Source organism: Euleptes europaea, chromosome 7 (assembly GCF_029931775.1).
Source record: "Euleptes europaea isolate rEulEur1 chromosome 7, rEulEur1.hap1, whole genome shotgun sequence".
In the NCBI taxonomy this organism is placed as follows: domain Eukaryota; kingdom Metazoa; phylum Chordata; class Lepidosauria; order Squamata; family Sphaerodactylidae; genus Euleptes; species Euleptes europaea.
This window is the reverse complement of record NC_079318.1, coordinates 85841907-85869137: the sequence shown is the minus strand read 5'-3', so window position 1 is coordinate 85869137 and position 27231 is coordinate 85841907. Positions and strand designations below refer to the sequence as shown.

General features: G+C 48.8%; 2 protein-coding genes across 2 annotated transcripts in view; one reads left to right on the top strand and one right to left on the bottom strand.

Moving 5' to 3' along the window:
• Positions 1-27231, top strand: part of PC (pyruvate carboxylase) — a 327688-nt gene that overhangs the window by 225746 nt on the left and 74711 nt on the right. The gene's annotated exons all lie outside the window — the stretch shown is intronic.
• Positions 16156-27231, bottom strand: part of LRFN4 (leucine rich repeat and fibronectin type III domain containing 4) — a 28762-nt gene continuing 17686 nt past the window's right edge. The window contains exon 3 of the mRNA XM_056852468.1: positions 16156-16898. Coding sequence (XP_056708446.1) covers positions 16199-16898 — 700 coding nt within the window. The 3' untranslated portion in view covers positions 16156-16198. The remainder of the gene's footprint in view (positions 16899-27231) is intronic.

The following is a 27231-nucleotide window of genomic DNA, read 5'->3' as shown; positions in this document are numbered from 1 at the left end:
GGGTTCTTCTGCTCATCCCACAATTGTTTAAGGGATCCCAGTTTGTGACTCCAAATAGCAAAGTTGACAATACAGTGCTTATCAGCAGTGGAGTGAAATGGGGCCAGCCTCCAATAAAACAGTGGTTTGGGAATTCCCCAAGCATGCAGTAAAAATTTTGCTTTGCAAAAAACCAAAATTTTAAAGGAAAAATACAAAAGCCCCCCCCCCCAAAAAAACACGCTAAAGCATGCTCATTGCCCTCAAGAACCACAAAATGTTGAGGTCAGCTGAGCATCAGTTAAAGGGAAAACAGACAAAGGAGGCTGAAAAATTGACCTGCTCGGTTGCCTAAGAGCTCTCTGAGGTGGGAGGTTTGGGTGGAGGAAATAATTTCCAATCTTTCCTCTCCCCCACGATTCCTCCCAGGCTGGTAACTTGGTGGTTCGTTTAACTAACTTTAGCACACCTCTTTAATTGAAAAGAAAATTTCCAAACCAGCTGACAGCTTAGCGTGAAAATACTCATTAAAGCAATATACGAATCAAATCCAAATGATTTAAAATCTCAGCAGTCGAGTTTGTTTAGCAGGCATTGGATTCCCGAAAAGGGGGGTGGGGGGACATGGCTATATCAATACTTTACCGTGCAAGTGAAGGGCCGCAAATCTGAACTGCTCCCCCACTTGGGGAGGGGGGAGATCCCTGCATGCAGAAAGCTAGCGTGTCAAGGAGAACAGTTGGCTGACTCATTCCTTTAACATGCAGCTTCCTGTGTGCATAGGGTTGTCAACCTCCAGGTGCCAGCTGGAGATCTGCTATTATCTCCAGCTGATAGAGCTCAGTTCCCCTGAAGAAAAGGGCCGCTTTGGCCATTGGACTCTATGGCATTGAAGTCCCTCCCCGCCCCAAACCCCGCCCTCCTCAGGCTTCGCCCCAAATACCTCCCACCGGTGGCGAAGAGGGACCTGGCAACCCTATATGTGCAGGACGTTTGATGCGCAAGGAAATGGTTGTACTGAGTAATCTGTTTGGGGACAGGGGTCAGTTTGTGTGTGCTGCATCTCCCCCAGGCCCTTAAGGCTCAAAGACAAAACATGTTTCCCCAAGCGACATCTTAGCGGTGTGTATTTTGACCAGCTTCAGTTTGCTGCATTCCTGCCTCCCCTCCACCAGCGCTCAGCTTCCTGCAATTAGAGCTGCTCCGCTACATCGCAGTCCAAAGGGAGCAGCTAAAAGTGTCCCCTCTCTCTGAAGCGTTTTCTCTGGTTGTCGCTGGGACGGGCTAACCTCTCCATGCACCCAGCCACTGGCAGAAAGCAAAGAGCGTTGATGAAAAAGTGTTTTCTCCTTTCCAGAAGGCAAAGGGCGGGGAGAGAGAAAGAGAGAGATAAGAGCCGGAGCTACAGCAAAGACAAGAGCGTTGCGCACTTAAGAAATTGCCTGGCTAAAGATTTTCTAACAGTTAGAGCGGTTCCTCAGTGGAACAGGCATCCTCCTGGAGGTGGTAAACTCTCCTTCCCTGGAGGTTTTTAAGCAGAGGCTAGATAGTCATCTGTCAGCAATGCTGATTTTATGACCTTGGGCAGGTCATGAGAGGGAGGGCTTCCTGGGCATCTTCTGGGCATGGAGTAAGGGTCACTGGGGGGTTGGAGGGGGAGGTAGTTGTGAATTTCCTGCATTGTGCAGGTGGTTGGACTAGATGACCCAGGTGGTCCCTTCCAACTCTATGATTCTAAGATCCATGTGGGGATGGGGAGTAGCTTGAGCCACACACGGAGATACTGGCCTTGTCTCCGTCAGTCCAAGAATCTCAGGGCTCAGAGCAAGTAATGAATGGCCTCCTTAAGGAGGCCATTGCTGGATGGAGTTCACAGTCTTGACCAGTGGTACCCAAGGAAGATAGGGATGCCAGCCTCCAGGTGGGACCTGGGGATCCCCCAGGAATTACAGCTCATCTCCAGACCATTCTGGTCACCACACCTAAAAAGGGATATTGCAGAGCTTGAGAAGGTGCAGAAAAGAGCAACCAAAATGATCAGGGGGCTAGAGCAACTGCCCTATGAGAAGCAGTTAAAACTTTTTGGGTTGTTTAGCTTGGAAAGATGGCGGTTAAGGGGAGATGTGATAGAGGTCTATAAAATTATGCATGGTATGGAGAGAGAAGCTTTTCTCCCTTTCTCATAATACTAGAATGCGGGGTCATCTGCTGAAGCTGGAGGTAAGAGATTCAAAACAGACAAAAGGAAGTATTTCTTCACACAAAGCATAGTTAACTTGTGGAACTCCCTGCTCCAGGATGTAATGGCCACCAACTTGGAAGGCTTTAAGAGGGATACACACACACACATATACATACATACATATATGTGTGTGTGTGTTTATGTGTGTGTGTATCCCTCTTAAAGCCTTCCAAGTTGGTGGCCATTACATCCTGGGGCAGGGAGTTCCGCAGTTTAACTATACATAACCAAACAGTTGAAGATTTGTGATTCTGGACTTTTTGCCGCTTCTGGTTTGGTGTGTGTGTCTATATATAAAGCCCCATATGGCTGTTTTGAAGATTGGAGAGGTGGCACAGGAAAGGAAGGGATGTTTAATCATTTCCTTGCTTTAAAATTCCCCCCAGCTGGGATTAGCCAGGGGGTCAGGAACAGATTTCACCATGCTCTCCATCTGAGTTTTCCCCCCAAGGGTATCTGCCTGGCTGGTGTTGATGTTGTGTAATGCTGAGATGACTTTAAAATGGGGATTAGACAAATACACAGAGGATAGCTGTTTTTGCAATGGCAGAGAGCTTCTGGGCTCTATTTCGCAGGATAAGGAAGAGAACTGATCTCTTCTTCAAAGCATCTGCCAGCAACCTTTCCCCCCAGACGGGCTGGGGGATTTCTGCTACGGGGAGCAACCACAGGAACCTGTGTGTGTTTCCTTCCTATCTGACCCTGGGAAGGGAGCCCTTTATCTGTTGCTTGCAAGGAAAAGAAGATGGATCTTTCTGCCCTTTGGGACTTGGGGGGCTCCAAAAAGCATAAACCCCTTTGAAGATGGAGGAGGGAGGAGGGAGAGCAGTGCTGGAGAACACTGATTTCAATAGACTTCGCTGCAGATAAAAGTCTTTCTCCTTGAGCTCTAAAGCTGTGATCACAGCTTCAGCCCCTTGACGGCTTTGGAGCAGATTTAGTCATCGTGCAGCGGCAATTCTCCAGGACCTGTGCAGAGGGTATAGGACGAGGGGCGCATCAGTTATCAGGGTAGAGTAGCAGTCACAGTGTGGTGGGAACGTGTTGGAAGATGTGTGCGTACACGCACATCAGCCTCTATCATTGCTCCATTTGGGAAATAAACAGTTCTGTGGTCCTGGCCTCTCTTCCCTTCCCATTTTTGCCCTTCCCCTCCCCTGTCAAAATTCATATTGTAAGCTGCTTGGGGCAGGGAGCTGTCTTTTTGTTCATATTAGAAAAGCCCTGCCCAGTCAGCATAAGGGCCCATCTAGTCCAGCATCCCTTTCCGCACAGTGCCCATTAGGGGTGTGCATCTTAACTTAAAATTTTATCACCCATTGATTCAGCCACGTATGGTTGATATATATATATATTGGCAGTGAATCCCACGTGTAACTCCTGTGTTGTGTGGAGAAGCTCTTTCTTCCGTCTCTCCTGAATTTACTACCTCCGGGGATGCTATCAGATCCATGTTTACAGATAGAATCATAGGATCATAGAATCATAGAGTTGGAAGGGGCCATACAGACCATCTAGTCCAACCCCCTGCTTAATGCAGTATCAGCTTAGAGCATCCCTGACAAGGGCTTGTCCAGCCTCTGCTTAAAGACTCCCAGTGAGGGGGGAGCTCACCACCCCCCTAGGTAGCTGATTCCACCGTCGAACAACTCTTACTGTAAACATGTTTTTTCTAATATCAAGCCGGTACCTTTCCGCCCTCAATTTTAACCCATTATTGCGAGTTCTCTGTGGCACAAGGCACCTTTTAGTCAACTTCTGACCGTTCATGGGTAGACAGGGCATGACCACAGTTCTGTATGCTCTGATTACACCCCCAAAAAAGACTACTGCAATGCGCTGGGTGTGGGGCTGCTTTTGAAGATTGTTCCGAAGGCTCCATGGGTTCGGAATGTAACCGCCGAAGTGCTCGGCTGCTGCCGGTCGCCGGGACCGTGATCTTCTCAGCACACAGAGAGCGATGCCAGCCGCCAATTAGTTTCTGGGCACAATCCAAAAGCGCAAGGCCTTGTGCCAGCGCCAAGCCATTTAGGACTTCTGATGCATCTGAAAGACTGCCTGCTCCCGTATGAACCTGCTGAAGGACTGAGCTCTTCTCTGGATGCTCTGCACACAAAGCATAGTTAAATCGCAGGGCTCCCTGCCCGGGGGTGTGGTGATGGCTGCCAACTTGGAAGGCTTTAAGAGGGGAGTGGACATGTTCGTGGAGGATAGGCCTGTCCAAGGCTACTAGTCATGATGCATACCTATTCTCTCCAGTATCACAGGAACATGGCTATTATATCAGGTGCTGGGGAACACAGGCGGGATGGTGCTGCTGCAGTCATCTTGTTTGCTGGCTTCCTAGAGGTACCTGGTTGGCCACTGTGTGAACAGGCTGCTGGACTTGATGGGCCTTGGTCTGATCCAGCAGGGCTTTTCTTATGTCCTTATGCCAAAGTGGAGTGGGTGGCTGCTAGAGACATAGGGCACTTTCACACATGCTGAATAATGCAATTTCAATCCACTTTCAGTGCACTTTGAAGCTGGATTTTACTGTATGAAATGGCAAAATCCACTTGCAAACGATCATTAAAGTGGATTGAAAGTGCATTATTTTGCATGTGTGAAAGTGCCAAGAGACTTTTCAGTTGTGGCACCCTCGCAAGCACCCTGATAAGCAGCAAGTAAAAATGTGTTTTTCTGGACTGTGGTTGGGAGTGTTTCATGGTCATTCTGACCCTGGTGGTTCTTCCCTCTTTAGTCTTGTTGCTTTCACAGAATCATAGAATCATAACTTCCTCCCTCCCGTCATATGTGTGTGTGTGTGGGGGGGAGAATAAGCAGGCCCTCCCCTTTTGCCACATTCCAGCTCCACGCCTTGACGGTGATGCATTTCAGCAGCGCTCATATGGCTGCTGCTCTGGGACTGATGGGTGAAACTGAGGTGCCCTTCAATTTCTGCCCCTGGGTGCTTGCAGAATCTTTGCCTTCTGGGGAGAGGGACAAGAGAGGAAAGACAGGGCTGCCTTTCCCCTTCTTTGCTCTGATGCATCTGGAGTGGAGTAAACCCTCTCCCTCTTTCTCCATCCCCCCCCAAAAAAAACCTCCCCACCCATTTTGACTGTAACTCTTCCAGACACTTAATTGCTACCATGGATGCCATCAGCCACGCTGGCCCGATGGGTACCGATCGCTGTCGGATCAGCTTTGACTCGGTGGGCCAGACAGAGACAGCCTGTTGCCCGGGGGGGGGGTTGGAAACGGGGGGGGGGGGAGGTTTAGCTCTGTTCAGCCAGGACTTGACACGCATTCCAAACTCCCGTTGCAGGATCAAAGTGGGGGGGGGGGCACAGAAAGGTCCAGTAACGCAAGTCAGGTTAGAGTTGTCAACCTTCAGATGGCAGCTGGAGCTCTCCTGGAATTACAACTGGTCTCCAGGTGACAGAGATCAGTTCACCTGGAGAAAATGGCTTCTTTGGAAGGTGGACTCTATGGCATTGTAGCCCATTGAAGTCCCTCCCCTCCCACACCCCATCCTCCTCAGGCTCCACCCCCCACAAATCTCCAGGTGTTTCCCAACCCGGATCTGGCAACCCTAAATCAGGGAAACCTTCTGAGACAAGACTTTAGTCTTTATAGAGGCCACAAGACACTCTTGTTTCTGGCTGCAGCGGACTTACACAGCTGCCTTTGGAATACGCTCTCCTAAATGAGCAATAGAAACCATCAACGTAGACTGAAACTAGCACAAAATTCACATAATTTTCAATTCAGAGCATAAACAAGCAAATGAATTTCAACAAAGATAAATGTAAAGTTCTGCATTTAGGTAGGAAAAATCAAATGCATAATTATAGGATGGAGGAGACGTCTTGGCAGTAGTGTGTGTGAAAAGGATCTTGGGGTCTTAGTAGACCATACGCTGAACATGAGTCAGCAGTGTAGTATAGCTAAATAGGCAAATGCGATTTTGTGCTGTATAAAAAAAAAATATATAGTTTCGAGATCACGCAAAGTGATGTTAACGCTTTACTCTGCTCTGGTTAGACCTCACCTAGAGTACTGTGTTCAGTTTTGAGCACCGCAATTTAAGAAGGATGTAGACAAGCTGGAACATTTCCAGAGGAGGGCAACAAAGATGGTGAGGGGTCTGGAGACCAAGTCCTACGAGGAAAGGTTGAAGGAGCTGGGTATGTTTAGTCTGAAGAGGAGAAGACTGAGATGTGATATGATAACCATCTTCAAGTACTTGAAGGGCTGTCATGTAAAGCAGTGGTTCCCAACGAGGGCAGTACCACCCCCTGGGGGGCAGTGGGATTACCTGGGGGGGGCACTAAGAGGCAAGGGGGCAGCAGGGGGGCACTAGAGGTGGGCCCCTTTGACTGTGTTGTTGGATAGGGTAGGGGGCACTGGGGTTGAGTTTGTGGAACCAAGGGGGCGGTGGCCCGAAAAGTTTGGGAACCACTGATTTAGAGGATGGTGCAGAGTTGTTTCCTGTTGCCCAAGAAGGTCAAACCAGAACCAATAGATTGAAATTAAATCAATAGAGTTTGCAGCTAAACATTAGGAAAAACTTCCTGACAGAGGAACAGGTTGGTGGAACAGGCTTCCTTGGGAGGTGGTGGGCTCTCCTTCTTTGCCAGTTTTTAAGCAGAGGCTAGATGGCCATCTGACAGCAATGCTGATTCTGTGAACTTAGGCAGATCATGAGAGGAAGGGCAGGAAGGGTTGTGTCAGTGCTTGGCTCTCGTGGCCCTTTCTTACATGCCCAGGGAAATGCAGATCGCCACTTTGGAATTAGGAAGCATTTTTCCTCTAGGCCAGATTGGCCAGGGATCCTGGAGAGGGTTCTTTTGCCATCTTCTGGGGATGGAGCAGGGTCACTGGAGTTGTGAGGAGGAGGTAGTTGTAAATTTCCTGCATTGTGCAGAATGTTGGACTAGATGACCCTGGAGGTCCCTTCCAACTCTGTTTCTGTGATTCCCTATTGGGAAGAAAAGTGAGGTATGTTGTTTGTGTTATGTGTCATCAAGTCGCTTCTGACTCATGGCAACCCTGTCAATTAATAACCTCCAAACGTGCCGTGGCTTTTTTGATTGAGTCAATCCTCATGTTGGGCCTTCTGCTTTCCCTGTTGCTTTCAATTTTTCCTGCCATGATTGTCTTTTCCACTGAGTCTTGCCTTCTCATGATGAGACCAAAGTACAATAGCCTCAGCTTAGTCATTTTAGCTTCTAGGGGGAGTTCAGTCTTGATTTGATCTAGAACCCATTTATTGGTCTTTTCGGCGGTCCACGGTATCCGTAAAACTCTCCTCCAACACCCAATTTCAAATGAATCAACTTTCTTCCTGTCAACTTTCTTTGATGCCCAACTTTTAACACCCATACATAGAAATTAGCTGCTGGTGAGATTCAAGAAACAATTGGGCCGTCAAAGGTGGTTTTCCAAAGGAGTCATCTCCGTCGCCTGGGGGTGACCGATCTTTTCTCCCTCCATTTCTCTAATTGGAAGAACCTGCATGTGAAGCCAAGGGTTCCATAGCAGCCTTCTAATAATTCTGTTGTCATTGTTTTATCTGCCCAGCAGGCAGAGCTCTGATTCCGGAGGGGGGGGGGGCAAGAAACAGAGAGGAAGAAGCTAATTGGGATTTTATTGGGCTCAAGGAGAAGATCTATTGCTTTTATTAATTATTCAGGGGCAGCCTTGCCTTTCCCTGGCTTGCTGCACAGCCTGCTTAAAATAGATTGCCGGGCTGCGGAGGAGCGGGCCGGAGGGACGCCGGGGGGAACCCGGGGAATATCAAGCCCATCCAATCAAACCCAGCACTTGGCTCTGGTGAATCCAACACCCCCCCTTGCCAGGGGGGTTTTGCCAAGGCTGAGGGTTCTCCCCCCCACCCATACACACACACACCTTTGTTCTTAAATTAATAAGGGGCTGTAAGTGTTAGATAATTTATTATCTGGATCCTGCCAGTCAGGACTCCTGGGTCCCCCCCCCCTGCCTCGTTTCTAGGAGCAGAGTAGCATCCTAGGCCTGCTCTGAGAGCATGGGCCATGCTGCATAGATTGTGGGGGAGATTTAAAGCAGAGGAGCAGCAGGAAGGAATTGGGGGGCCAAACTCTTCCTGTGCTTGCTCCTCCCAGTAAGTCGGGCTCCAGAACCAGAGCGGTTCCACAGCATCACCTCTCATCTCCTACTTCCTAATATGTATCTGACCAAGGGAGCTTCGAAACAATCCTCCGAAAGCCCCGTTTGCAATGAAGGGGAGCCGATCAAGTGCATAGAGAGCCAGCGTGGTGTAGTGGTTAAGAGCGGTGAACTCTAATCTGGAGAACCGGGTTTGATTCTCTACTCCTCCACATGAGCGGTGGAGGCTAATTTGGTGAACTGGATTTGTTTCCCCACTCCTACACATAAAGCCAGCTGGGTGACCGTGGGCTAGTCGCAGCTCTCTCAGTCCCACCTACCTCACGGGGTGTCTGTTGTGGGGAGGGGAAGGGAAGGTGGTTGTAAGCCGGTTTGATTCTCCCTTAAGTGGTAGAGAAAGTCAGAATATAAAAACCAACTCTTCTTCTTCATGGCTGCACCTAGATTTGCCAGCCTCCGCGTGGGGCCTGGAGATCTCCCAGAATTACAACTGAGCTCCTGGCTACAGAGATCAGTTCCCCTGGAGAAAATGGCTGCTTTGGAGGGCGGACTGAATGGCATTATACCCAACGGAGGTCGCTCCCCTTGCTGTCCTCAGGCTCCACCCCCAAGTTTCCAGGAATTTCTTAATCCAGGGTATATTCCATAGTGCAGATGTCACTGCCCCCCACTCTACAACACGTAATATCTGCCTCTGATTATCAGCTCTAGGAACAGTTGGGGGAATATAGGGTTAAAGGGTAGTCTGTTGCGAACCAGGAGTCAGGGCTGTTAGCGGTTTATTCAGGAGTCCAGGAATCTCAATGCATCCCAGACAGAGCTGGGTCAATTTTATAAATGTTCGCTTGTGATTTCTGTTCAGTTGCTTTGATCCAGCTCTTTGGGGTGAGAAAAATGATCTTGGCACCGCCAGTCCTCCTTCCTATGGATTTGTTCCAGCTAGAATCAGGTTTGTGGGTGGTACAGCACGTATTCCTTCTCTGCATCCAATTTCCCTTTTAAAGATCTGGGTTTTTTCCCCCCTGAAGATTACGAACTATTGGATCACCTTTCCCAAAATGCAGAAGAAATGAATACATAGCTTATGTTGCCTAGCTTGACTTCCAAGGGTCCCGTCCCCTCACTGCTGCTGCAGAGCACACTGCCCGGCCCTCTTATTTGTTAATTAATTAATTTATATCCTGCCTCTTTCCCCAGTGGGGACCCAAAGCAGCTGACATTGTTCTCCTCTCCTCCATTTTATCCTCACATCAACCCTGTGTGGTAGGTTAGGCTGAGTGTGTGACTGGTCCAAGGTAGAGGAGGAGAAGAAGAATTGGTTTTTATGTGCCGACTTTCTTTACCAGAATCAAACCAGATTACGATCACCTTCCCCTCCCCACAACAGACACCCTGTGAGGTAGGTGGGGCTGAGAGAGCTGTGACTAGCCCAAGATCACCTAGCTGGCTCCATGTGTAGGAGTGGGGAAACAAATCCAGTTCACCAGATCAGCCTCTGCCGCTCATGTGGAGGAGTGGGGAATTAAACCCGGTTCTCCAGATCAGAATCCCCCGCTCCAAACCACTGCTCTTAACCACTACACCACACTGGCCAAGCTTCCATGGTAGAGTGGGGATTTGAACCGGGGTCTCTCGGATCCTAGGCCAACGCTTCAACCGCTAAACCATGAGTCGTGTGGAGTTTCTGAAATATGGCACGTACAGTTGGCTTGGATTTACAGGCCCACGTGTGCATGGAGGGGTAGGGGGTGAGCCTGCCTTTGGGGCTGGGGAGGGGGGCTGATCCTGCCCTCGGCTCAGGCTCCTAGAACCCAGCAGCCGTCACCACCACCCAAATTTATATCCCCAGCTTGGGAAGGAGATTCAGAGTAAGGATGAGGGAAGCCAAAGGTTTCTGCCTTCTCATACGGCATCAAAGTCAATTATCTCAAGTGCACATTAAGGCCGGGCGCCTGCGGCAGCCTGCTAGTGAGGCCGTGACCCCGGCCCCACTCTCTTTCCCAGGCTCCAGCCGCTCTTCTGTGTTCCCAGGAGCAGCTATGTTTTCTCACTGTGTTGTTTTGGATCTCAGGCTTGGGTGAAGCAGATTCTGGGCAGGCGGGAGCTGGCATCTGCTGCAGAAAGGGACTTGCCAAAAACCATAAGAACATAAGAAAAGCCCTGCTGGATCAGACCAGATCCATCAAGTCCAGCAGTCTGTTCACCCAGTGGCCAACCAGGTGCCTCTAGGAAGCCCACAAACGAGATGAATGACTGCAGCAGCATTATCCTGCCTGTGTTCCCCAGCAACTGATATAACAGGCATGCTCCTCTAATCCTGGAGAGAATAGGTATGCATCATGACTAGTATCCATTCTGACTAGTAGCCATGGATAGCCCTCTCCTCCATGAACATGTCCACTCCCCTCTTAAAGCCTTCCAAGTTGGCAGCCATCACCCCATCTTGGGGCAGGGAGTTCCACAATTTAACTAGGCGTTGTGTGAAGAAATACTTCCTTTTATCTCTTTTGAATCTCTTACCTATCTCTTACCTTCCAGCTTCAGACGATGATCCCGCGTTCTAGTATTATGAGAGAGGGAGAAAAGCTTCTCCCTGTCCACTCTCTCCATACCATGCATCATTTTATAGACCTCTATCATGTCTCCCCTAAACCACCTTCTTTCCAAGTTAAACAGCCCTATGTGTTTTAAACGCTCCTCATAGGGCAGTTGTTCTAGTCCCCTGGTTTTGCTTGTGTGTATGTGTGTGCGTTTTTGCCCTCAAGTCACTGATGACTTATGTCAACCCCGTAAGGTTTTCAAGGCAAGAGACGTTTGGAGGTGGTTTGCCATTGCCTGCCTTCACATCATACCCCTGGTATTCCAGGGGTATTCCTTCGAGGTCTCCCATCCAAATACTTGCCAGGGCCAAAGCTGAGAATGTGTGACTGGCCCAAGGTCACCCAGGAAATTTCCACGGTAGAGTGGTATCCAATCCTGGGCTGGTTTTGCTTAGCCCCTGAGTAACAAGAACACAAGAAGGCATTGGCGGGCAGCCCTTATGTCACTTCTCTCCCCAACCCCAAATTTACAGTTCTCATTGTGCTGAGGTTATGGTGACCTTGGTCACGCTGCATCTAATTCCAGTTACCAGTTCTGAGTTGGGAAATTCCTGGAGGTTTGGGGGTGGAGCCTGGGGTTTGGGGAGGGAAGGACCTGAGCAGCAGGGTATAATGCCCTAGGGTCTGCCCGCCAAAGCAGACATTGTCTTCATGGGGACTGACCTCTGTCACCTAAAGATGAGTTGTAATTCTGGGGGATCTCCAGATCCCACCTGAAGGTTGGCAACCATATTAGCACAAGAGGCAGACATTCAGGAGGTATGGTCTGTTTTGTTTCTCTGTCTCCACAAGAGAAGAACAGCACAACTCAGCTGTGTAGGAGGCCAGGGAGGGCTTAGAAATCTCCTCTGTGATAAACCTTAGCCCTTTATTCCTCACCCCCAACAAAACCCGTTTAAATTTGTTCCCCCAAATTTGCTTTTGTTCCCCTCCCGGCCTCTGCTGTCTCTTCCCAGTGTCATTTTTTTTTTATCGTGAGCTGTATTTATTTTTGCTTATGAAACGCTTCAAAGCAACCCATACATTGATGGCACCGTGGGAGTAATAACCGTATTTTGAAAAGTGCGAGTTATGTGTGGTCGTGTAAATACTGCTGATTATCTACCCGCCGCAAGCTGAAATGTTAATGCACGACTGTTTCCTCTATTCTGTCTGCCCCAACATAGTCCAGCACTCTTTGCGGCGGAAGGCCGTGTTTGGGCAGGTGCTTTCTCCTTCCTGCGATTTTCTGGGAACACAGAAAAGCCCTGCTGAATCAGCCCAGTATCTGTCTTGTCCAGCATCCTTTTACCAACAAAGACTAGCTCAGATGCTTCGGGGCAGGTGGAGGCTAATCTGGTGAACTAGATTTGTTTCCCCACTGCTACACATGAAGCCAGCTGGGTGACCTTGGGCTAGTCACACTCTCTCAGCCTCACCTACCTCACAGGGTTTCTGTTGTGGGGAGGGGAAGGTGATTGTAAGCCAGTTTGAGTCTCGCTTAAGTGGTAGAGAACGTCGGCATATACAAACCAATTCTTCTTCTTCTTCCTCAGCTGTTTCACCGATAGTCTTTGTGCACTGATAAAGCTGTCTCGAAAGCAATCTTTTTTCAGACTTTTCTCCCCATGGAGAGATTGTACCTTTTCTTCCTCCCTTCCCCACAAGTTCAGCCCGTGTGTCATGACTAAGGCACTGTAGGCCATTCCTGCTCCCCCCCCACACACACACACACCCCGCATGCGGTGGCAGACACCTCTGAAGTGTGCGGGGACTCTTCTGAGGCAACTCCCGTCTTTGAGCTTTTCCTTCTGGTTCAAAGGCCCCGTTTGGCCTGTGTCGAAGCGAAGCCGATGAGCTCGCATGCCCCACCGCGGTATTTCGCTAGCTTTACAAAACCACTGAAGCACGGAGGGAAGGGAAGCCAAGGGCTCCACTGCAGGAGTCTTATGATCCTGACAGGATTTCCAACTCTTTGGGGGTTTTTTTTAAATGACAAATGTGAGTCACAGGAATGGTGGCACCTGAAGAGCTAAGGAAAGCATAGGTCAGGGCACTGCTGTGAGATCCTGGTGCTGAATCGAAGGCTGTCTGTGTTGCCTGGTACAATGACTTTTTTTGTCGGCATTGGTTACCCCCATGTGTGATGGCCTATAATTTGGGACAGCTCTGGAACCGCATTGACAGCTCACACACACACACACATGGCGAGATTGGAGAGTGAAGCCTTCCATTCTGACCATTCCAACTTTGGAATGCTCCAGTTCCACAATGGTGGTTCTGTTAGGCTCATTCATGGTGTGGTCTCTCTTCATCGGGGGCAGCATTTTGAAAAGTTTCCCAGACATCTCGAAAAATAACAGAGCATGACCCACCAGGAAATTCTCCTGTGCCGTGCTTTTGGGCAGCTCCCATTCAATTTGCAAAGGCTGCTGTAGAACTTTCCAGTGGGGTGGGGGTGGGGGAAGAGGAGGAGGAGGAGAAGAGAATTGGTTTTTATATGCCGACTTTCTCTACCACTTAAGGAAGAATCAAACCGGTTTACAACTACCTTCCCTTCCCCTCCCCACAACAGACACCCTGTGAGGTAGGTGGGGCTGAGAGAGCTGTGACTAGCCCAAGGTCACCCAGCTGGCTTCATGTGGAGGAGTGGGGAAACAAATCCAGTTCACCAGACTAGTCTTCGCTGCTCATGTGGAGGAGTGGGGAATCAAACCTGGTTCTCCAGATCAGAGTTCTCCGTTCCAAACCACTGCTCTTAACCATTACACCACGCTGGCTCTCATGAGACCCATGTTGTCCCTACTCTGTCATGGAAGCTCGCTGGGTGACCTTGGCCCCCCTCTCTCTCACTCTCTCAGCTAATCGACTTCACAGGGTTGTTGTCAGGATACAATAATGGAGACTGAGGTTGTAAGTTGCATTAGAACTTCACTGTGGAGAAAAGCAGAGTTATAAATATCTTAAGATACGTGGTGGGAGTGACCTTATTCTTTTAAATTTGCCGTCTTGAGTTCCCAAACATCTTGGAGGTGCTCCAGCATAGAATCTCAATTTTTTTTGCCCACTTTGGTAATCCTTTTGCCATCATTTATACTCTCAGTTACATCTTCGCTACCATAAGGGCCAGAACAGCACCTGCCTCTTTTGAGACGTAACCTTGAGGCTTCGACTGTCCTGCTTCTGTCAACAGACCTCGTGACAGCCAGACCCTACAGATAGCTTTCTTGTATAATCCTCCTCTGGAAACCACTGTGAACGTTCATTCGGACCTACAAATCTAAAGGTCGGGCCCTAAGACTTCCTCCTGCTAAGCTGGATCTGATGACTGTCTTCTGCTAAATAAAGCAGGGGTCCCGTGGCACCTTAAAGTCTGACAGCGTTTATTCCAGCGTGACGTCTGCTAAGTCTTCCTTCAAGGGAGAAAGACTTCCTCCGACAGAGAAGTGACATTTTCTGATGGAAACAGGCTTCCCTTGGTGGAGAGAAGTCTTTCTTTGTTGGAGGGAGACGGTGGCAGGGAATCGTAATACGGAACCCTAAAACCGTGTGTGTGTTAAGAGCTATCAAGTCTCTTCCAACTTACGGTGACCCTATGAATTAAAGGCCTCTGAAAACATCCTATCATTAACAGACTTGCTCAGATTTTACAAACTGAGGGGCATGGCTTCCTTGATTGAGTCAATCCATCTCACGTTGGGTCTTCCTCTTTTCCTGCTGCCTTCACCTTTTCCTAGCTTTATTGTCTTTTTCAGTGACTCTTGTCTTCTCATAATGTGACCACAGTAGGATAGCCTTAAAGGTAAAGATAGTCCCCTATGCAAGCACCGGGTCATTCCTGACCATGGGGGTGACGTCACATCCCGATGTTTACTAGGCAGACTGTGTTTACGGGGTGGTTTGCCATGGCCTTCCCCAGTCATCTACACTTTACCCCCAGTGAGCTGGGTACTCATTTTACCGACCTCGGAAGGATAGAAGGCTGAGTCAATCTTGAGCAGGCTATCTGAAACCATCTTCAGTCATGCTCGAACTCAGGTCGCGAGCAGAGCTTGGACTGCAGTACTGCAGCTTACCACTCTGTGCCACGGGGCCCTTAGGATAGCCTTACTTCAGCCAATTTAGCTTCTAGGGAGAGTTCAGGCCTGAACACTAAGGTCATGCTAGGTCTTCCTTGTACTCCTGACTGTATGTAGTCAGCCATTACAAACATGAAAATTAATATTCAGTGCAGAATTCACAGCTCCTTCGGAGAGTTCCACTCCTAGGTTTCTTTTTTCTTTTCTTTTTGCAGCCCTTTCGGCTGCAAACGTCGCCTTTTAAAATATCTGGGTTATAAATCTCAGAAGCTAGGAGGATGAATGAACTGGGGAAGATTTGCATAACGTTTCCCCCTGCTGAACCACTCAGCAGCAGCAGAATAAATTATGCCAAAATCAAGAAATGTATGCAAATGTGCACAGTTTATGCAGACAGTGGAATTCCTTGGTACAGAATTTGGGTTACCCCGACGTGGAATTCTGATTTGTCTCCCCCCACCTCCCAGCCCGGTTTTTAGTACAGATTATACACAGCTCTATCCACAGCACCTGCTTTCCCATCTCATCTGTCATAACGTTGACAATTTGGGGTTATTTTATTAGTATTCTCCTCTTTTCCTTTTTTTTTTTTTTTTTGGCAAATGATTAAAAAAGACACACCCCTTTCCCTCCACAACAATCAATTTCAGAGTCCACAATTTTGCTGTTGGGCCTTCTGAAGATACATCCCGGATCACCAGTCCAAAGGACCGCTGTCACAAGCAAAAATGCCAAGGGACAGAGCAGCCCCCGGCCTTGGGGGCTGAGAGGAACAAAGTACATTCCTGATCTTCCAATCGGAGCAGCTCTCCTTCCATCACCGTCACCCGTGGGCGTGCGTTACCACCCCAAGAGAATGTCCGGCACCCAGCCTGGCCTGTGTAGGTTTTATCACGACTGGCACGGGTGCTTCGGTACAGCAAATCGCATCGCCCCCTTTGCCGCGCCCACAGGCGCCGTTACTAGACCCGATGAGACTCCATTGTACATCCAATGCATCCCGTCAGAAGTCCCCCACCTCTGGTGTATCTGTTAGAGGGACTCTTTCTCCCTCGCCCTTCCCCAGCGCCTTGGCTCATTCTTAGCTGATCCAGGCATCGGCGGCAGTCTGGCATACCCTTCCAGCTGCACAGGGTGGAACGCTCATTCCCCCTTCCCTCTATTCCAGGGAGCCAGGCCGCGGGCTATACCACGCTTTCCTCGAGTTCGTCTGTGTTTAAGAAGGGCCCAAGCCTTTTGGCGTCTCCCTCGGGGGCCGCCGCGCACTGCACGAGCATCCCGTGCACCGACTGGCTGCGTTTGGTCCACATGAAGCTGAGGCGCTTGGCGTAGCTGTAACAGGTGTTGGCCGAGATGTCGCCCATGTCCAGCGAGCTGCTGCGCTTGGTCTTGGTGGGGGTGGGTGACCTCCAGGCCGCTCCCCCCGCCCCATCCCCCGTCCTGTGCTCCGGCCCTTCGGGCCGAGCCGCCTTTACCCGTGCGCGCCGGTGCTTTTGGCCCCGTTCCTTCGGGGGCGTCCGCTGGGGGAGCAGGCCGTTGGGGTGCCCGCCGTTGGTCTGCGAGTACATGTTGGTGACCTTGGGCAGGCTCCCGTGGGCACTGCCGCAGACCTTGTACTTCACCATCATGACCACCGTGAAGACCAGCAAGGTGACCACAATGATGCCCCCCACGATCACCGTCAGGGTCCCGCCCAGGAAGTGGGCATGTAGGGAGTGGCAGTCTGGGTAGGCCTCCCCCGTGGTGAACTGAGCACAGCCCAGCAGGTTCGTGGCCGCCAGGGATGTTGCCACATCGTCGAAGATGGCCAAGACGCACAGGTCGTAATCCACGCTGGGAACGAGATGCTTCAGGACAAAATGGCGGCTGCTGGCAGGGATAATCCTGTCGGGACAGAAAGATGGGATCAGTTGAGACCTCTTTACCAACCCACCAGGCATTGACACTCCAACCTCCCTTTGAAATTGCATTCGCTCTCTTCTCTCTGACAGGAGCAGGTTGGGACAAATCACACACACACACCGCCCCTAACAAATATAAATGTTGATACATTTTTTCATCCTTCTTGTATCCTATTGTATCCTCCTCACCTTAACCGGAGCACGTTAAATGATCAAGAGCAGATCGAGACACGCTTTTCTTACTTTCACATTTTAGATACTATAACTTCACCATCACACTATTGTGTTTGCCGTTAGTTAATCTAAACTCCAGATTCCCAGATGCAACCATTGAGAAGAAGAAGAAGAGTTGGTTTTTATATGCCAACTTTCTCTACCACTTAAGGAAGAATCAAACCAGCTTTACATTCACCTTCCCTTCCCCTCCCCACGATAGGCTGAGAAAGCTGTGACTAGCCCAAGGTCACCCAGCTGGCTTCATGTGGAGGAGTGGGGAAACAAATCCAGTTCACTAGATTAACCTCCGCCGTTCATGTGGAGGAGTGGGGAATCAAACCCGGTTCTCCAGATCAGTCCACTGCTCCAAACCATCCCTCTTAACCACTACACCACGCTGGCTCTCTCTCTAAGGTAGAGCAGAATCTCCCTTTAACATCATACATTGAAAGAAGAGATACATAGACATCAGTTCTTTTCCCAAGGGAGATTACATAATTGGGGCAACTGCTCCTGGGATTTTGGTCCCCTGGGAGGTGGCCTGGTTCACCTCTGTGGTTGTGCCCCTGGGTAGGAAAATGTTGATACCCTGGAGAGGAAGTAATGCGTTGCCAGAGGATGTGGAGCTGGTTGGGGCCTCTGTTAATTTAAGCAAGCATACCATAGAAACGCACCATCTCCCCCACCTCCAAATATGAGAAGGCTAATTCAGGAAAGCTTCACGGGGAATATTCCAGAGATCTCTATAGGCTCTGGTAGCAATGCAAAGTCTCAGGAACTGAGACAGTGGGCACCGAAGCCTCAGAAAGGAGCCAAAGAAAAGAGAAGAAGAAGAGCTGGTTTTTATATGCCGAGTTTCTTCCTTCTCTAAGGAAGACTCAAACTGGCTTACAATAACCTTCCCTTCCCACAACAGACACCCTGTGAGGTAGGTGGGGCTGAGAGAGTTCAGAGAGAATGGTGACTAGCCCAAGGTCACCCAAGCAAGCTGCATGTGTAGGAGTGGGGAATCAAAGCCGGTTCATCAGATTAGCCTCCGCCACTCATGTGGAGGAGTTGGGGAATCAAACCCGGTTCTCCAGATCAGAGTCCACCGTTCCAAACCACCACTCTTAACCACTGCACCACACTCGCTCTCAGAGAGGTATGCAACATCAGTTTCATTGATTGGCCCGCAGTATGGAGTGTCTGGATTGGTCAGGCTTAGCATGGTACTTTTTGCCTTTTCCCGGTAAGTTGACATGGACACATGAAGCTGCCTTCTACTGATTCAGACCTTTGATCTACCACAGTCAGTATTATCTACTCAGAGTGGCAGCAGCTCTCCGAAGTCTCAGGCTGAGGTCTCTCACATCACATGCTACCTGATCCTTTCACCCGGAGATGCCAGGGATTGAACCTGGGATCTTCTGCATGCCAAGCACATGCTCTACCACTGAGCCACTGGCCCCTCCCAGCTGAGCAGTTATCTTTTGCTTAATGAACTTAACCTGTCAGCATTTTACAAATGAAAATATGGACATGATTATCCACCCCAACACTCATAGCGCGGATCCTTCTGCAAGCTCAGAGACAAACACCGTTCTGAACTGGGGAAAGCTCTGCTCCACCTGCCCTGTTCTGTATTCATTGACTCTGCAGCTATCTATCTGTCCTCCATCCTCCACTGGTTTCATAATCAAGACAACTCTTTGGCAGATGAGATACTAGAGAAGCACAATTGTCCCTACACAGGTTATCAACAGTACAAAATACACTTCTGCCAGCTGCAGGGTGTGTCAAATGTCTGGCTGTACACTGTATAGGGCCCTGGCCTGGATCTAGTCGCCTCATCGGCTCTCAGAATCTAAGCAGGGTCAACTCTGGTTAGTATTTGGATGAGAGACCCCCAAGGATGTCCACGATTGCCATGCGGAGGGAGGCAATGGCAAACCACCTCTGAACATCTCTTGCCTTGAAAACCCTACAAGGTCGCTGTAAGTCGGCTGCAACTGGACGGCGCTTTCCACCACCACCACCACCACGCTGTATAGGGCTCTAGAGTTCATGCGCATGTGTTTACGTGGAAGTGCATGCTCTGTACAGAACATGTGTCCATCACCGTTTCCCTGTCAGAGATGTAATTTTCAGAGCAGCAGTTCTCAGACATCATAGAATTGGAAGGGACCACCAGAGTAATCTAGTCCAACCCCCTGCACAATGCAGGAAATTCACAAGTCCCTCCCCCCACACCCCCAGTGACCCCTACTCCATGCCCAGAAGATGGGCCAAGATGCCCTCCCTCTCATTATCTGCTTATTTTCATATAACAATTTTTGTGGGCCTACAAGCCCTCCCCTTCTTTGGCGCCTGCCAAGTATCAGGTAACCCCCTTTTAAAGCGTGCAGCAAGCTACGCGTGGAGATCCCCAGGTGTCCTCAAAACAATACAGTGAGAACCATGTCAGCTATGCTTTAAAAGCAAGCCTGCATCCATGTTTGTCTTATTTGAACAAAGTCATGTCTGAGAAGGTGGCCGATTCTACACCACCATAACTCAAAAGGCTCTGACCCGAATCCTTATCAATCTCATCCCTGGATTGAAAGTGACTGGAGAAAGCAAGAAATAATTTCTAGCTGGAGCCCAACTGAACAGAGGCAGCAGGAGGAAAATACCAGCATCAAACGAAACCTGAACTTTGGGTATTCGGTTAAATACAGCCGTTGGCTATTGTTGTCTGTGGATGCCGGGTGGGTGTTCCTCTATATCTATGGGGAAACATTTGCTTTGGAAAACTGAATCAGAACCAGTTTCATTTCATGCTTGAAGTAACTGTGTTGACCTTCTTAAGGCTCTGTGGGGACACTCAACCAATTAGAATGCCTAGTACCAACTACTGGATCCCAGCAACCAATCAGCACATTTTCTGGTGATATGGGATCCAGTTGACTGCAGGCAGTGGCAGTTCTATGATTTCCCACTTTTTGAATGAGGGAGAAGATGATTTCATACCCCTTCCCCCAGATCAAAAGTCCCTACCCCATTCCTATAAAATCGAGCAAGCTCCTTTTCCGCATTAGCCAAGTGGGCATCTCTCCTCGCAAAGGACTCACGGATAGTGTTGCCAACCTCCAGGTGGTGGCTGGAGACCGCCTCTATTACAAAGGATCTCCAGGCGATAGAGATAAGTTCCCCTGGAGACAATGACCGCTTTGGAAGGTGGACTCTATGGCATTATACCCCACTGAAGACCCTCCCCAAACCCTGCCCTGCTCAGGCTCCAGCCCCCAAATCTACAGGTATTTCCCAATCTGGAGCTGGCAACTCTACACACAGACCACCTAGAGTACCCTCATGGATCGCAGGGGTCCCCAGATCAAGAAACAGAATCCTTTAGGGAGGAAGCTGAACTTGAGGATTGACTGTGCAACCATCTCACATTGTGTGTGTTAAGTGCCGTCAAGTCGCTTCCGACACATGGCAACCCTGTGAATTAATGTCCTCCAAAACGTCCTATCCTTAACAGCCTTGCTCGGGTCTTGCAAACTGAGGGCCGTGGCTTCCTTTGTAGAGTCAATCCATCTCTTGTTGGGTCTTCCTCTTTGCCTGCTGCCCTCAGCTTTTCCTAGCATGATTGTCTTTTCCAGTGACTCTTGTCTTCTCATAATGTGACCAAAGTACGACAGACAGCCTCAGCTTAGTCCTTCTGGGGTCAGTTCAAACTTGATTTGATCTAGAACCCAATGTTTGTTTTGTTTGTTTTCTGGGCAGTCCACGGTTAGAAAAGTTTTAACGAGCAAAAATAGGAACAGAAGAGGGACCGCAATGTAAGCAGAGGCCCAAATCAGAAAACAGGGACTCTCCTTAGTCAGTAGCAACAGCCAAAGCCCAGCATTGCAGGCTAACAATTGACTGGCCTGGAGAACACCTGCCTAGCCCTGCAGCATTGGCCTGCAGCATTGGCCTGTTCAGGTGAAACCCCGTGGGAGCAGGGTGAAGCAGGTCTTGTGTGGACCCAAAAGCTGTAAGGGTTCTTTAAGGTAGTACCCAGGGTTGCCAGCCTCCAGGTGGGGTCTGTAGATCTCCTGCAGTTACAGGTAATCTCCAGACAAGATACATCAGTTCTCCTGGAGAAAATGGCTGCTTTGGAGGGTGGACTCTATGGCATCACGCCTTGCTAAGGGCCCATCCCCTTCCAAAATCTCATCTTCCCCAGGCTCCACCCCCAAATCTCCAGGAGTTTTCCAACCCAGAGTTGGCAACCCTAGTAGCACCTAGCCTTATCAGGGAGCATGCCAAGAGGTGTGCTCAGGGTGAATGCTGAAGAGGTGTGCTCAGGGTGAACGCTGACCTCATCTGCCCCCTCCACGTGCACGGACGCACACGCGCACCCTCCCAAATGCACTCTGAGTCCCAGAGGGAAGGATCCAGCTGCTGGGGCTCAGAGGCCCAGCTGCTGCCCCAGCTGCTGCCAAAATCCACTCTAGGGGGAAGGAAGGCACAGGAGAGATTGCAGGAGGGACTGTGGGAGTGGGGAAGTGAGCACAAAAGCTGTTTTCTCCGTGGAGTCACCCATGGGAGACTGTGATCGTTCACGTGCTGGCCTGTTGGAAGTCCATGTGCTATCCTCAGTGTTTGGTCTTTTCGCTTCTAGGAGCGTGTTCACTGGTGAATGTGCATGTAGCCCACTTCCAATCATGTGTTGGGTTTTTTTGCCGTCAAGTCACAGCTGACTTATAGTGACCCCGTAGGCTTTTCAAGGCAAGAGATGTTCAGAGGTGGTTTGCCATTGCTTGCCTCCATGTCACGCCCCTGGTATTCCTTGGAGGTCTCCCATCCAAATACTTGCCAGGGTCGAGGCTGAGCGTGTGTGACTGGCCCAGAGTCACCCGGCAAGTTTCCGTGGGAGAGTGGGGATTCGAACCTGGTTTTCCTAGATCCTAGTCCGACACCTTAACCACACTACGCCGCGCTTGCTCTCATGGATGTGGATGGAGGGTATTTATCCCAATACTACTTCTGCTGAGACATTGGCCAGAGCTGGAGTCCAACCCTGCCAATCCCAATGTTGCCTCTGTTGCATGCCCCACTGTCTGGTTACGACAAACACAGCAGCGTGCTTAGGGAGGAGAATGAGAGGGGGTTTCTTTAGGGAGCCAACGTGGTGTAGTGGTTAAGAGCGGTGATTTGGAGCAGTAGACTTTGATCTGGAGATCCGGGTTTGATTCCCCACTCCTTCACATGAGTGGCGGAGGCTAATCTGGTGAACTGGGTTGGTTTCCCCACTCCTACACACGAAGCCAGCTGGGTGACCTTGGGCTAGACACACTCTCTCAGCCCCACCTACCTCACAGGGCGTCTGTTGTGGGGAGGGAAAGGGAAGGTGATTGTAAGCCGGTTTGAGTCTCCCTTAAGTGGTAGAGAAAGTCGGCATATAAAAACCAACTCTTCTTCTTCTAGATTTGGAGCTCTATATGAACTAGGTCTCCCTAAAGCTGGGGTCCCCAGTGTGGTGCCCACGGTCACCATGGGGCCTGCTGACACGTTTCCTAGCGCCCGCCAAGTGCTTTTAGAAAGTAGGCGGAGCTGGGTGAGGCTTTTCCCCAACAGGCCTTCTGATTGGCTGTGCAGATTAAAAGGCATCCTGTTAAACAGAGCTCCGCTTGAAATGTTGAAGAGTTACTATTAAAATTGTATATAACTGCGATCCCTGACATTTTGTGGTCGGCTCCACCTCCTGCAGCAGCCGTTTTGTTACTTTGCTCAGCGCCCGTAGTCAGAATTCCAAAGGTGCCTGCAGGCTCAAAAAGGTTGGGGAATCCTGACCTAAAGGTTCAGATTCAGATTTATTAATATGGCTAATGCCATTAAAACATTAATATCAGTTACAAGCCTAACGGTTCAGCCCTGGTTTGAATTTTCAGTTCAAGGGGGTCATACCAACTCCTGTTCTCTTTACACTTTTGAAAGGATTTCTTATTTATTTATTTGCTTCGAATGTTTCTATGCCACCTCTTCAGAGTCCTGCTCGAGGCAGCTTACAATTTAAAACCACGATGGGTTGCCATGTTAGTCTGTCTGTAGCAGTAGAAAAGAGCAAGAGTCCAGTAGCTCCTTAAAGACTAACAAAATTTCTGGCAGGGTATGATCTTTCGAGAGTCACAGCTCACTTCTTTAGATACAGCTGGAATGTGAGTCCATCTATCCTTAAGTAGAGAAGAGTGAATTCACATAGTTGCTGAATTAAGAGTAGCAGTTCTCTTATAGAGGGATTTCAAAGGGCGATTAGAAAGAGAGACTGCTGGATTACAACCAATAATGAAGCTCAAGACAGTGCATTCTCCTGGAATGAATAGGGACCTGGGATTCCTGTCTCATTACCAATGCTGATTTCTCCACGCCTACTACCCCTCTGCATAACACACCTGATCCAATCACGCCCACTAATGTCATTACCTGGTATTTACTATTTACATGCTATTGCCATTGGGTGTCTGAATTCACTCGTCTCTACTTAAGGATAGAGCTGTTACCTGAAGAAGTGAGCTGTTAGTCTTTAAGGTGCTACTGGACTCTTGCTCTTTTCTACTGATTAAAAAACACATTATTGAACACCTGGGTTGGCCTCTTGTACGCTGGATAGAGATGGAAATGCCTCTGAGTGTGTTTGTCTCACCATTGAAAGAGTGCAGCCAGCCTCATACTGTAGCCAGAGGCAGGATTCCCTGCTAGATTCTGAACTCTAGTACCTAATAACAGCTTCCCATTACAGAGTTTCTGATGCTCCCAAGGCTTTCTTAGTGGGAAATGACTAAGCGTCTGCTCAGAAGGCTGGAGAAATCCTGTTTTGTGCACGCTTGACTGCAGTTCAAGCCATTTGAGCAGCACTGGGAGAGAGAAAAGAGTGGGAGGGGATCAGGAAAAGGGGAATTGGGAAGTGGGGAAGGGAAAATTTCTCATAAAAAGAAAAGGAGCACACTGCGTACATTAGAGAAGAGACACACAGTGTTTAGATGGTTTCAAGGGGAATTAGGCAAATTAACAGAAAGGATTTACAAACCTCCATGTTCAGGGGAAGTACACCCCTAAATGCTGGGAACAGAGAAGATCTGAATGCGTTTACATGAACACATCAAGGTGCCTTATCTTGAGTCTGGCCATTGGTCTACCCAGGTCAGTACTGTCTACTCTGACTTGCAGCTGCTGTCCGGGGTCTCAGGCTGAGGTCTTTCACATCACCTCCTTCCTGATCCTTTTAACTGGAAAGGCCAGAGATTGAACCTGGGACCTTCTGCATGCAAAATGGGTGCTCTGCCTCTGAAACATGGCTTCAGTCCTGTTGCCTTCCTTTTCTTGGACTTCCGGAAACACTGTGCGGGGGAAAGGATGCTGGACTAGACAGACCTTTGCTATCCAGCTGTGCTTCTCTTCTGAGTGGAGTAGCTACAATCTGGGGGAAGAGTGGTTTTGTTCCACCTTAGGGCACCTGCTTGGAAGGGAAGGGAAGGTTCTAGTCCAGGTGATAGTGAAGGTGGGACATGGGGAAGTGGTCACTCTGGAATAACCAAGGGTCATCTTAGACAATCAGTAGAATAAAGTGGTGGATATTCTTGGAATTGTACTGTTTCAGACTACAGGTGGGGTTAGGTTGCTTGGATGTACCTCCCTTATAGAAAGTTCACAAGTCAAGGAGAGTGGTTAAGCCTAGCTTTCTCCCTGTGGCAGATTCAGTGTGGTGTAATGGCTGAAGTATTGGACTAACTCTCACTTGGATTTGAAAGCTGGCTAGGTGACTTTGAACCCGTCACTTTTTTTCAGTCTAATCTACTCTGCAGGGTTCTTGTTTAAATGAAATTGGGCAGGAAACAATCATGTATGCTGCTCACAAAAAAGTAGGATTAAAAGATTAATGCATAGCTAAATGGATAAGGCATGTTGATTTAAATTAAGGAAATGTCCATCATTTCAATCACCAAGAAAAAGGACTGATTTTAAATGACTGATTAACATCCTGTTTCCCATTTTGAAATTCATGTACTTCCTTGATGCTGCTACTTGTTATAAACTGGCCCTCAATTATTCCAGAGGAGTCACCCTGATAATCTGTTGCAGCAAAAATAAACAGGAGTTGTGTGGCACCTTTGGTGGTAGAGCCCATTTGTCCAGTCTACAAAAGCTGAAGCTAGAATTTTAAAATGTGTTTGTCTTTAATTAAGTGCAACAAGACTTCTGTTTGTTATTCCCTGTGTCCCCACTTTGTAGAACATCGAATCATAGAATCATAGAGTTGGAAGGGACCACCAAGTCCAACCCCCTGCACAATGCAGGAATTTCACAACTACCTCCCCCCTCCACACCCCTAGTGAGCAGAAGATGGCCAAGATGCCCTCCCTCTCATCATCTGCCTAAGGTCACAGAATCAGCATTGCTAACAGATGGCCATCTAACCTCTTTTTAAAAACCTCCAGGGAAGGAAAGCTTACCACCTCCCGAGGAAGCCTGTTCCACTGAGGAACCGCTCTAACTGTTAGAAAATTCTTCCTAATGTCTAGACGGAAACTCTTTTGATTTAATTTCAACCCGTTGGTTCTGGTCCGACTTTCTTGAGCAACAGAAAACAACTCAGCACCTTCCTCTATATGACAGCCCTTCAAGTACTTGAACATGGTTATCATATCCCCTCTCAGTCTTCTCCTCTTCAGGCTAAACCATACCCAGCTCCTTCAACCTTTCCTCATAGGACTTGGTCTCCAGATCCCTCACCATCTTTGTTGCCCTTCTCTGCACACGTTCCAGCTTGTCTACATCTTTCTTAAATTGTGGTGCCCAAAACTGAACACAGTACTCTAGTTGAGGTCTAACCAGAGCAGAGTAAAGCGATACCATCACTTCGCGTGATCTGGACACTATACTTCTGTTGATGCAGCCCAAGACTGTGTTTGCCTTTTTAGTTACAGCATCACACTGCTGACTCATGTTCAGTGTTTGGTCTACTAAGACCCCAAGGTCCTTTTCACACACACTACTGCTCAAATAAGTCTCCCCCATCCTATAATTATGCATTTGATTTTTCCTACCTAAATGCAGAACTTTACATTTGTCTTTGTTGAAGTGCATTTTATTAGTTCTAGCCCATTTCTCCAGCCTGTCAAGATCATCCTGCATCTTGGCCCTGTCTTCTATTTGCTACCCCTCCCAATTTAGTATCATCTGCAAATTTAATAAGCATCTCCTCAATTCCTTCATCCAAATCATTTATAAAGATGTTGAACAACACAGGGCCCAGCTCAGATCCCTGAGGAACTCCACTAGTCACTTCTCTCCAAGTGGACGAGGAACCATTAACTAGCACTCTTTGGGTACTATCAACCAGTTGCAGATCCATCTAACAATAACAGGATCTAACCCACATTTTCCCAATTTGTCAACTAGAATACTATGTGGAACCTTATCAAAAGCCTTACTGAAATCTAGATAAACTACGTCTACAGCATTCCCCTGATCCAGCAAGGTAGTAACTTTCTCAAAAAAGGAGATAAGATTAGTCTGACATGACTTATATACATCCTATATTTGATTTTGTGTTGTGTGTGCGCGCGCGCAGCTGACTTATGGCGACCCTGTAGGGTTTTCAAGGCAAGAGACGTTCAGAGGTGGTTTGCCATTGCCAACCTCTGTGTGGGCTGAGAGAGTTCTGAGAGAACTGTGACTGGCCCGAGGTCACCCAGCAGGCTGCATGTGGAGTAGTGAGGAATCGAACCCAGTTCTCCAGATTAGAGTCTGCCGCTCTTACACCACTACACCACGCTGGCTAAAAGTGTCCAAATATCCTATTTTGGAAAAGACCTATCTGAGCTTGAATAGACAATGCTGGGTTAGATGAACCTTGATATGAGACAAGTGTCATGGTTCCTGAAAAAGCATGCATATTATGATCCAGTTGCTCTGACAATTATAAACAAATCTACAACAGAATAAAGCCTTTATTCAGCCTATGAGAAGAATCCAAAACCCTTTGGTAATGGAAGTCTGCACATTCTTCAGAATTGGAGTTGGGACAGATGTCTGGTTTTGCTCTCTGCGCACATGCAGGGGCGAGAAACCAGGGGTCGCATCCAGTT